Raw genomic sequence first — 12,141 nt, 5'->3', positions numbered from 1 at the left:
CAGTGCAGGAAAGCAGGCAGGTATATGTATTTCAGTTGCAAGCAGCAGCAAAGGGTATTTTAGGGCTCTGCTCACTAACCGAGCAACCGCACATCCACGTTTGTATGAGTCCATAACTGATGCCGAGATGGGATTCAGCAGCAGTTACATCTCCAGAGGAGGGAGATCCTCCATCCTCCCTTTTGCGCCCTGTTCTCCTGCATTTACCTTCGCTGAGGGCTGGGGCCAGGGGGGCTGGCAGCTCTCCAAGGCCAGGCAGGCTGCCCAGGACTCCGCTTTGCACAGACTGAACAGGGGATGCAGCGAGGACCAGGGCAGCGTGTGGCCAGGCACCGGGGTACCCACAGGCATGTGCACTGACTAAAACCAACATGCCCCCTGGGCTCCTTGTGTCAGCATCCCACCCCTGTCTCTGCACTTGGAGAGGGGCCACCTGATGTTCTGCTAAAACAGGAAAAAAAAATAGACCTCTGCCACTTGCTTTACTTGGTGCAGAGGCTGAAATGTGCAGCGAGTCAGACCCCAGCAAGCCAGCCGTCACATGCAGCTGGGCACTGCCTTTGCTCTTGTTGATGACTATGTATGTAGATGGACACTCTGCCAGCCTGGCTGCTTAGATAAATAGAAAAATCAGGATATGGGAGCATAAATGAAATATTGATGGATAGAGCAGTAAGCTCAGAGCGGGGGATTTCTTCATGGTGATGTTAATAATGCCCCGAGGTGCTCTCTGCATCTGTGTGTGCAGCCAGCCAGTCCGCTCCCGAGCCAGAGGCCAGGGACTGCCCACCCCTCCTCAGCACCTGCACCTCCAACAGGCTGCACCCTGCCAGCAACATGAATTATATGCTTATAAGCACTTTACGTCCTCTGGCTGCATCCAACACCACCTTTCAACCCTTCCCTCCTGCTGTCCTTTATCCCAGGAATCCCACGTCATTCTCTTCCCCCTGCCCCTCTGCCGCCAGCACTGCTGCAACCCCCCGCTGCGGGACTGGGGCGTGTTCCCACCTCCCTGGACAGCAGCAGGAGTTTGGGAGGGCAGGACCAGCTCCCCACACACAGGCAGGTGCCCCACACCCTGTTATTTCAGAAGCACAGGCTGTGCCGTGCTGCTCCGGGCAGTAATGTGCTCTTCTGCTCCCAGTTTTGAGCAGGGCATTAAGGCTAATGTTGCATTTCATCTCTAGCAGTGACCGATCCCAAAGGTGGGGAGGAGAGAGCATTAGTTTCACCAGGGTGACACCAACTCGGGAGCCAAAAGCATCTTGCGCCGCTTCTAAAGTATCACCCCCACTGCAGCATCCACTAAAGCACCACGGATGCAAAGAAAAGAGGATGCACAAGGGCCAAACCTGTCCCCGAAACGCAGCCCCGGGACCCGACGCCCCAGTGCAGCCCCCGGCGCAGTCTACCAGGGCCATGCAACCGCGGAGGTGGGCGCTGAGCCTTTACCTATTCCCACCGTCAGAGGGGAGCCGGTGCGGGGCGGCGTGGCGGGGATGTTCTTCGGCGGGAGTGGCGGAGGTGCTGCAAAACAGAGGAGGGAGGGGGAAATCAGCGGGGCTGCGCCAGGAGCACGCGCGGCTGGCGGGGGCGGCCGCATGCTGCCCAGGTGTGAAGCAGGCAAGCGTCACCAGCGCGGGGATGGTGGCTGGGCCAGCTGGAGCATCCCCACTGCCGGGAGCTTATGATGGGTCACCGAGCGACAAGTGATCACTGGTGCCCTTTGCTGGGTTTTAGGTTTGTGGGGTGTTTTCTCCGCCCCCCCCCGCCCCCCTTTTTTTCCCCTTTTTTTTTTTTAAATTTTAGGTTGTACTTTAAAACCTGAATTACAATTTTAATTAAAACCTGTAGCCTCCGAGGCACATATCTGCTTCCCCATTTCTCATGTGCCCATCCTGCACGGAATGCTCACACAGGAGGAGGAACCATGTGGCTAATTAACCCAGTGCTGCTTCACAGAGGCGTTTTGGCAAAGCAGATGTAAGTAGCTTCGGAGCCAGAGCCTCCTGGAGGAGCAGCCGGAATGCACCGTGGCTGCTCTGGATGCCGCTCAGCACCATTAAGCAGCCATTTCAATCCCGAATGTCACAGTCCCCTTGTAAGCTCGTGATGTGGCCAGAGGTCGCCTTGACCTTGGCACAGCAACACCAGCCAGCTGGCAGCACCAGGGCTGGGGTGGGCTTGGCCTGAAATAGGGTGGGCTAATGGCTGGTGTGGGAGAAAGGAGCAGGGGAACAAAAAATAATAAAAAAAAATAATAAAAGACTTTGTGGCTAGGGAGGAGGAAAAGCTGTGGTTCCCCTGGCTGCCCCGGGCAATGGGAAAAGCTGCAAGCAAAACCGGGGATTTGGGATGCGCTGCCCTTCTTTAGGTTAGCCTGGAGAAACCTGTGCTTCTGACCTTTCAGACCAAATAACTACATCATTAACATGGCAGATCAGGTACTCCTCACCTGGCCATTTGCCCCAGCTGGAGATGTTTCATCTTGTAAATCCAGCCCAGAAGCGTGTTTCCCCAGGGAGGATGCATGCTGTCCCTCCCACCCTGGCCCATCCCCATCCATCGGCCCCGACGCGCACAGCTATGGCCAGGCCAGGGGAAGAACCACCCTTCAACTTGCTACCGGCTGAAAGGTTACGGCATTGCACAGTAGCAGCAGTCTGAGTGAGGGAAAGCAGAAGGTTTGATTTCAGTATATAGTCATTTATTTCCAGCTGATAACCTGCACGGACACTTACTTCCAGTTGGAAAAGGTCTCTGTAGCTTTGGGGACTCTACGCTTGTGTTGACGGGCTGGACCGAACCCCATATCTCAGGCTGATCTAGAGTGGCTGGAAAAGAAAATACCAAAAAAAAATATATCAATAAATACACACGCAAAGGCAACAATAAAAGTGGCTGCCTCTTTCCAAATACCAAAACACAGATGAAACATGTTCATCTGAGGCTTGTAAAGAGGCAGCTCAGCGGTGGCAGAACCCCCTCATTAAAGACAGGGGGGCTTCTGTAACGGCAGGTAATTACAAGCTTGCCTGGTTTTTAAACAGGACATGCAATTAGTTTGACAATCATGCTGCTTGACAAACCAAACAATGCCATTTATGTATTTGGAGGCTTATTACATTAAGTGAAACATTGCTTTAATTGCAAAAATCGTCTGGAATTTTAGGATACGCAAGGAAAAAAACCCCAGGTATTAAAACAGAAAGGTCCAATTATATTCACAGAGGTTGTAAGGGGGGAAAAACCTCTTCTATATTTCATTTAAACTTTTGGGGGAACTGTGTGTGGGGAACTCCAAACAACTATAGTTTTGATGAAAAGAATTAACTGGAGTCATTAATTATAAGACATAACTAGGCTACGAGCGGCAGCAGCCATTTCGTGATAGCTGAGCAGAGCCACCGCCTCGGAGAGGAGGATTCCTCCCCAGGCACAGCCCGCTCCAGCCTGTGAATGGGGTTTTTCTTTGGGGACAACAAGCCTGGCAAGATCCCTGCGCCTCGGGAAAGCTGTAAATAAAAAATAAAGGCTTAGGCTGGCAGGGGGTGGGGGCAGCAAAGCATCCTTATACTCCTTGTCCAGAAGAATGCTGTTTCTGGGGGAAAAAATGACATTACTGAGATGACATCTTCGCGGCATGGGGAGCCGTAAGGCACTGCCAGGCTGCTCGGTTCATGTCCTGCTTCAGTTAAATTGGCGTGATGCTGGAACGCTGCTGCGGCGCCGGGAGCTAGCGGCTGCCACTGTCACACACCGCTTCGGGGTACATCGGTGGGGCTTGGCCAGCGGGCACAGCCCGGCTCTCATTTGAAAGTCAATAATTTTAATATTTGTTAGCTGCCCTCTTTCAGGATCAGTCCTAAGACCACATAATTAACTAATTGACTTAAACACTTGCTCTGTTTCCATATAACCCATACAAACCCCAACCCCAGGTTTAACGCAACCACCCGCCCTTCGCCTTTAGTTTTGCCTTTCTCCTTTCAGAGGAGGGCTGGGGGCTGACACCCAGGATACCCCGCTTGCCAGCAGAGCTGGCTGCCTCAAGCCCTCCGCAGGCACGGCACAGCCAGGGGTCACGGCCAGGAGACGCCACCCATCTCCCCCAGCTTACCGTCCAGCTTCTGCTCCTCGAACGCCGACTCGAGTGGGGGCCCAAAGAGCGGAGCCAGCGCCGCGGGGTCCTCCCCAGCTTTCTTGCTGCAGGATGAGACAAGTGCGGAGGAACCATGAGGTTCAGGGTTGTGCTGAGACCTGGTGTTTGAGTGCAAATATGTCTATTTTTAGGGTGCGTTTGCATTCTAGGCTAACAGCACCTGGCAAAACAGAGGGTTTCAGGCAGAGAGAAGGGGAAGGAGAGCAGTGGAAACATTTGGCCGTAGCAAACCCCATAGCGCCCGTGCAGCGCTGAGGCACTGCAGATTGCTTTGGGATTAGTCAGAGCTACTCCAGACTGCATGGAAAAGGAGGGGGGGAGGGAAGAAAAGAACTCAAGGTCTGGATCATGCTCAGGTCCAAGACACCTCGAGTCAAGCCCTGCAGCTGCACGGGGCACACTCCTAGTGGGATTTGGCTTCATGCTGTACCAACTAGTCAGTCTGCTTTCCTGAATCAATATATACACACGGCACCCGCCTGCCAGCTCTCCCTGTCGATCGGGCTCAAGGCAGCTTCCAGCCACAGATGTCCTTCTGCTCTTGTGGGAGAGTGAGTGTGGACACCGTGCATCTGAAAGCAGGGGTGCCACCGTCATCAGCGCCTCAGTTCTGCACAGTTTTGCTCAGTCACGTTCCGGGGGACCCACTGTCCCTGCCTGGGCACCCCCTGCATCTCTCATCTCCTCACACAGCATCTGAGCAGAGAGGACCCAGCGCTCCCTGTGCCTCTTGCATCCTGTGGCACGGAGCATTTATTCAGCTTATTTAAACACCCAATGCAAATGTTGGTCTGCCTCATGAGCCTAAAAAGTTAAAGCGATGTGTCGGCAGCGGTGTCTTTGACGAGCCAAACTGGGGCAGCTCAGCCAGGTGGTGGCTGGCAGTATTTGTAGAGCAGTAAATACCTGCTGGATTTGCTGCTGCATTACTCTGGTGTGACCCACCCAGGTATGCATGAAAGGACAAAAACCTGCCGGTGAAAACAAACGCTTCCCACAGCAATGATGCAAGTGTGCAACTGCCCACTGAAGGGTTTAAGCACCGCACCAGGACGATGTGCCCAAGCGTAGCCGTGTTGGATTGTAACGCCGAGGGACTCTGTACTGACCTGGCAGGGTCTGGGGTCGGTGTGGAGCGCCGGGGCCGTGTGATCTCCTCACCTGCGGCACAGCACAGACAGCGCGGGGTTAGAGCCATTCCCCTGCCCACACCCCACGCACCCTGAGCCCCAGCCCACCCAGAGCCAGGCTGGCAGGAGGGCTCGCACCAGGTGTGCCACCGACACAGCGCATGCCCCATCCCACACCTGCTGTGGGGGTGCTGGCAGAAAAAGGTCTGGGGTTTAATTCACATTTTATATCTGTAGAAATATAGATTAGGGAGCAGCACCATTTCTATAGGGTACCCTGAGGACATCCCATATGGCCTTCTTTAAGATAGATGTCTGGGTGCCATCATTTCTGCCAGGACCACTTCACAGCAAACCTAACCCACTCCCTGCTCCACCCCCACCCACCCCCACCCCCCGCCAAAGTATCATCACCACACCATCATAACTACTGTTCTTGAAGGCTGCAGAACGTACTTACTGGATAAATTCCTTTTAATCGTCCCCTGGAATTAGAAACACACGGGGTCAGCAGAATGGACAGGGACAGGGGTGCATGGCAGGGGTCCCCCAGGGAGGGTTGCAGCAGGAGTGGCAAGAATTGCCTGTCCAAGGGGGTATTTAGTGCACGTGGCTGAAACGCGCCCAGCTTTGCATGTGTGCTGCGAAACCCCACATGCTGCCATCACCGGGGGAGCAGAGCCACCCCAGCAAGAGGACTTTGAGCCACGTAAAGCCATCACCCGGCAGCACTGCCTTCGCAGCAGCCCGTGGCTTGGGGGGTCACTTACACCCTTGCCCCATGGGAAATGGCATAAACCCCAAATCCTCATGTTTGACAGGTGCAAATCCATCTAAGCCAAATATCATGGGTTTAGCCACCTAAACCCTCGCTCCTAGAATCACAGCTCGTTTAGGTTGGAGAAGACGTTTAAGCTCACAGAGTCCAACCGTTAGCCCAGGGCTGCCGAGCCCACTGCTAACCCACGTTTCTCACCACACAATGCCTGCACACAACAGAAGCCAACCCCCCCAACTCCTGACCATGGGAGCAGGAGCCCAGCTGGAGGTGGGCGGCAGCAGGAGTACCTAGGACCACAAGCAGGGTCTCCAGGGGCGTCACAAGGCTGCGGGTTGAACCGGGGAGGTTGCCCGTCATTGGGGTGGCTGATGGCACTGGCACCGCTCCCCCCTTCCCTTGCGCTCACCATTTAACTGGCGTCCAGCACAGACTTGGACTCCCCAGCCCCCCCGTTCCCAGCGCGGCAGGGGTGGAAGCAGGGAGTGCGGGTGCTTACCGGGCTGCGCCGCTGCGGTCAGCGAGAAGGAAGAGAGAAGAGACACCTGGTCAGAGAGCGACAGGTCAGCACCCCAAGGCCCCCAGCACCCACTGCACCCCTCCATCACAGGCCACAGTGCCAGGTGGGTGTCCTCCACCACCCAGCCTCCACCCCTGCCACTGGGAGCACGGCATCCTTCTCCCACAGGCTGGAGGTCACCCTAGCACAGGGAGAGCAGTGTCCCAGGAGACCCCAGAGGGAACCCGGACCCCATGGAACGGCAGAATTCCCCCACATTGGGCTCAGGGAAGCTGGAAACCCAGCCCTCTCGGGAAGCCATCACCATTGCATAGAGCGGCACCATGGCAGCAGAGGTCACGGACTGCTGATGGGCTTTTCTGCCTTCTCACACCCTCCAATGTGCAACAATGGGTCTAGAATGTGCCTTGGTAAAACTGTGCCAGGCCTGACACATCTTGTCCAAAACCACCAGCTCTTTCACCCAAACTACACCCCCAGACTATGTACATCCAAAGCAAAGACAGCCTAGCTCTATTTTAAAATGTTCTAAGTTAAACCAAAGGAGAAGAAAAATAAACATCACGCCTTCCAAAATGGTAGGATTTGTTATTTGCATTTTACATTTCAGTTCTAGAGACATGCAAAACAGGGACCGTGCAAACAAGAGAACACAAGACTGTGTTAAAAAGTTATAAGAGATAAAAAAAACTGTATTTCTTACCGGACTTTTCCTCTAAAAGAATGCAGAAAAATAAAAAAAGGAAAATGAGAATATAAGATAATTTCTATAAAGGGATAACAGAAAAATAAAAGATTTGTATTATGACCAGAAGCATCAGGTATATAAGTGTTAAAGGCACAGCAAAGCAGAGTCATGCGCGCATCCAGCCAGGCTGTCACTCATCCAGACAGAAGATTGGAGCAAGAGAGAGACGATACAGACACACAAAACTCGCATCTGAGCCATCTCACGGAAAGGACCCGCATGCTTTGTCACCAGCAGCCCCCGCTAGCTATAGACAAAAGCCGATTCCCAGCCTGTTTCATTTCTTGGAATGCTCCCTGCGAAAGGAAAGTCAACAGCACAACTTCGACTCCAAAGTGCTTAAATTTCAGGCTATTACTCATTGCCTTTGCTCGGTGACTATTTTTTTTGGACTGCTACAAAGCCCCTGCTCCCGGGGCCATGGTGCAGAAAGGGAGGCAGGCAGGACCAGGGATGAGAGCAGGAGGTGTGAAGCTGCTGGTGCGGTACGTGGCACGGGCTGGCAGTACCAGCTCCTGCTCCGCAAGAAGTGAGACCTGAGCTATCAGGCATCAGAGGATGCAACTGACACCAGTTTACAACAGCATCTCCAGTTTTCTTCTTGTCTTTAAGTTAAGGCACCATAACTTACACCCCAGGAGGGTGGGGCAGACAGTGCCTATGGACACAGCATCTCCCATCCTGCTGCTGTTTTCCAGGAGAGGCTGGTGCACAGGAGAGACTGGGTGCTGGAGCAGGGCTTTGCAGCTAGTTTTGGGGAGGAGATAAGCTCAGGACAAGGGCAAGGACCTGGACAGCAAAGCATGGAATTCCTGTGGATGCAAAACTCCTTCAGCCAGCTCCTTGCTGGGGCTCTGGTGCTTTCCTGGACAGCTGGGCTTGTGCCGCTTGCTGGGACCCATGGTGCTGGGGAGCGCCTGGCTGCAGCACCGCTCGCCTCCCCACCTGCACTCTTTGGCTCTGTACACCAGGGTTTGGATCGTGACATGGGGAAGCAGCATGGCTCCTTCTGCCCAGCCTGGCACAGGGCTTTTCCCCGAGCCCTTCGGGCTGAGCTGAGCACACCTGTGCTGTTTTACACAGAGGAGACAGCTCCAGCCCCAGGCTGTGCTCTGCCAGCCACTGAGAACAGGGAATTCCCAGAAGCAAAGCCCAGAGCATCCCGACCCAGCGCCCAAAAGGAAGGCTTCGGACTGCACCACAGTCATGCTCACCAGAGGCTAAATCCTTCCTAACCGACAGCAGAACTCCTTCCAACCTCAGCAGGAGAAACACCACAGAAAAGAGGCGGCACAAAAATCACATCTAGCAAAATGCACATTTTGTGGGGGTTTGCTTTCCTGGAAAAGGTGAGGGGCAGAAGAACTGCTGACCATATCAGCCTACTCCTCACATACTGGTGCAAAACTATTCAAGTATTTCATCACAAGAATAAAAATCAACCAAGGAACCACGGACTGCTAGGAGCTGAGCGTAACCATTCGATAATTTCCTAACAGATCTTTATTTATTGCCAGAGACAGCATTGCTTTACATTTTCTGGCTAGATTCTCTGAAATCCCTCCAACTGCAGGCTGCAGCACAGAATCAATGAGCAGCTACTCCCCACCTCTGCTGCAGCTGTGCCAGAGCCACCAGCTGCACCCCGGCATGGGCGAGCACCCCGCAGTGCCCAGAGCAGCAAAGCCCTGTGGCAGGGGCCTACTGCTGGCAAGGGATGCAGGCAGAAACGCAGCGAGGGAAGGACAATACACCAAATATAGACTTGGCCTGTCAAATTACATTCTTAGTGCTTTCCCTATCCCATTTTTAAAACGTTGCACTGTTTCCTCTCCCCTAAATATAACACTGTCTCCTACATGGCATGCATACACGCGTGCGCACAGAACTGCCAGGGCCATCGCTTTGCAAAACCATAGCTTGTTGCAATACGAAATTCTGGGACTTTTTCTTTCTTGATGAAAATTATCCACCTATTTGGCAAATAATTGCCAATCTCCAAAACTCCCCTCCCTTTTTTTTTTTTTTTTTCCTGAATTTTGGGTTGGGTTTTTTTTGTTGTTTATTTGTTTGGGCTTTTTGGTTTGGTTTGGTTTTGTGCTTCCCAAAGCAGCCCACTGCAGCTTCTAACCCTGGAAGGCTAACAGCCAGAAAGCCCCTGGTCACAGTGCAGAAAGCACCCAGAAGTACATGCTGCTAAAAGGGACCGAGCGCTGGGGGAAGCGGAGACGTGCCGCAGGGACTCCGTGTTTCCAAGGACAGTGACTCGTCCCAGAAGCGTTCATTAAACTTGGCAACGTCATGTTGGTTTAGAAAGACATAGAACGCAGTCATTTGGTTTCATCTTTGCCTTGAGTTTGAGATTCATTCACACTTCAGACCCAGGCTATTTATAAATCATAGAAAGCTTCATCTGAAAAGACACTATAGCCCACACTAAAGCCCACTGAAAGACAAAAATCAAATCTTTTCACGGCTGAACAGATTGGGATGAGACAAATCTTGACAAGCCTTAGGAAAACCGGAGGGTGATGGTATTTATACCAGGAGGGACTATGGAGAGATGACCTTTCCTTCCAGGAAAGGAGAGACATGTCCCTCTAACATCCCATAGCAGCAGTGTGGAAAACCCCACAGATGCTTTCCCTGTCCTGGGAACCAGGGCAAGACCCAACTGATTTATGTCCTGAACAATGACCATGCTGAAAAATGAGAGGGGGACAGGGAAGAATAAGGGAATAGTATATTCTGAACTCAGTTGCCCTGTTTTATGAGCAGAAAAGGCAATTTAAGACATTATGAACTGGAAACATCACCGCAATACATCTGAGCTCCACCTGTAGTCACATTATTGGCTCCATATAACCTAGACCAGTAAATAAAGGCACAAACACCAGCGTAGCCATTGGCACCCAAGGAAGAACCCAGCTCGCTCGGGGCAAGCCCTGCGGAGCACACGGCTTTTGCAGCTGGGGGAAAAGACTGAAACACTGAGGACTCACCACAGGGGATGGAGAAAGTGCAATGTTGCCTATCGATGCCTTCAGCTCGTCCACTGTCGCTGCGCTCTTCAGGATGTCTTTAGCCTGCAAAGGCTTGATCTTAATGTTGAACTTCTTGTGCGCCTCCTCTTCCTCTTCGGACTCACTTGAGGAGTAGAAGTGCTTTCCTTTGGTAGGTAGAGCACAGTTAAAGAAGATTTCCTTCTGCTGCAAGGGGAGAGCCTCGGCACGCAAAGGCTCAAGCCTCCCTGAAGGGTGGGAATTAGATGTTCCCAAAACCCCTTACTCCAAACGCCCAGGGGCAGGAGTAGTGTGCAGGGGTGAATCCTCCTGCCGTGGAGTTTCACGGCTTTATCCACATGCGGGCAGAGGACATGGGAACTGGGGGTCACAGGGACAAAGCCAGCCCTGGTTTAGCCCAGCAGTGATTTGCATCAGCGTCCAGGTGTCCTCCCCATCTTAAGCGCACGGGCTCACCACCTACAGAGAATCAACCAGCATTTTTCAGCAGGAGCAGAGGAAGAAATTCTGCTTTTCCATTGACTCTCCCCCAGCAGCAAGGAGGTGGCTTAAAATCTGCTGCCAGCCCACAAGCTCAGCACAGGCACCGGCCATCAACACCTCCTTGCCCCATGGCAGGGCATGCTGTGGGAGCTGCAACCTCATCTTTGCTCTTTGCTTTTACCAGCACCCAGATCATTTCTGCCCCAAAACAGCATCAGCCACGACAAGGTACCACGTGGCCAGCACCCACATGCAGCACTGCGACTGGGGTGGGACAGCGTGGTCTCCATAGGGCATCACACCGGGATGCTCCCCACACTGCTCACACTGCCTCGTTTCGGAGCGGTACATCAAAGGCGATCAGAATCACATTCTGCTCTACTGCCTCCGGTAATTCCCTCTGGGAGCCAACTGTAGCTGCAAAGTGACAGCTCAAAAGGAAAATAAGACGTGGGAAATAATAAATAAAGTAAAAATAAAATAAATAAAAAAAGTCAGTAGCCTGTCTGTGAACCCCAGCTCATCTGACAGTTTGTAAACCAAGAGGCAAAGCCAACAGTAAAGGATATAGCCTGGTTCCTCTGGTCGGATGCTGTATCCCTCCTCATCGAGCTCAGGCGAATTCTGAAGAGGGCACGCAAAAAAAAAAAACAAAACCACACACACCAAACCAAAAAACAAACAAACCCAAAAGAATTACAAAGGCTAATGCTGTTCCTGTTCCTGGAAAGCTGAAGCACATTGTTGGTCCCGCAGAACGCGATGCCCAGCAAAGCCCTGCGCTGCCAAAGCCCGGGTCTGACCCCGGGGCTGCAGGGAGCACCCAGCCCCTGTGCCCCACACAGCCGTGCTGAGGGTGGGCTTTGCAGTGCCGTGTTTTTGCAGAAAAACACTTGCAACGCCCAGCTGCAATGCAGGGTTTTCTCTGAGCAGCATCCTGCGGCCTGGGCATCACTCTCCAGAGCCACCCAGTTTTGGGGCAGTTTTATACAATTTAATTGACGTTAGAATGGGTTGGATTGTCCATCTCAGCAGGGCCAGGCTCTTCTTCGTGGTGCCCAGTGATGGGACAAGGGGCAACAGGCACAAACTGCAATACGAGAAGTCCCACCTGAATATGAGGAAGAACTTCTTCACGAGGAGGGTGGCAGAGCCCCGGGCCGGGCTGCCCAGGGGGGCTGGGGGGTCTCGTCCCCGGAGACACTCAAAGCCGCCGGGATGTGGCTCTGTGCGGCTGCTCAGGGAGCCCCTGCGCTAGCTGGGGGGGCTGGGTGGTCTGCAGAGCTGCCTTCCC

General features: G+C 53.1%; 1 protein-coding gene across 1 annotated transcript in view; it reads right to left on the bottom strand.

Annotated features, from left to right (window-relative positions):
* SGIP1 (SH3GL interacting endocytic adaptor 1) overlaps positions 1-12,141 on the bottom strand; it is a 60,058-nt gene that overhangs the window by 24,307 nt on the left and 23,610 nt on the right. The window contains exons 5-13 of the mRNA XM_055724900.1: positions 11,417-11,471; positions 10,344-10,519; positions 7,297-7,308; positions 6,573-6,584; positions 5,756-5,780; positions 5,275-5,326; positions 4,124-4,209; positions 2,745-2,837; positions 1,456-1,530 (exon numbers count right to left, since the gene is read on the bottom strand). Of these exons, the coding sequence (XP_055580875.1) occupies positions 1,456-1,530; positions 2,745-2,837; positions 4,124-4,209; positions 5,275-5,326; positions 5,756-5,780; positions 6,573-6,584; positions 7,297-7,308; positions 10,344-10,519; positions 11,417-11,471 (586 nt within the window). The remainder of the gene's footprint in view (positions 1-1,455; positions 1,531-2,744; positions 2,838-4,123; positions 4,210-5,274; positions 5,327-5,755; positions 5,781-6,572; positions 6,585-7,296; positions 7,309-10,343; positions 10,520-11,416; positions 11,472-12,141) is intronic.

The sequence above is a fragment of the Falco cherrug genome, chromosome 12 (assembly GCF_023634085.1).
Source record: "Falco cherrug isolate bFalChe1 chromosome 12, bFalChe1.pri, whole genome shotgun sequence".
Taxonomy (NCBI): Eukaryota; Metazoa; Chordata; class Aves; order Falconiformes; family Falconidae; genus Falco; species Falco cherrug.
Note: the sequence above shows the minus strand (reverse complement) of the source record. Positions and strands in the feature narration are given on the sequence as shown.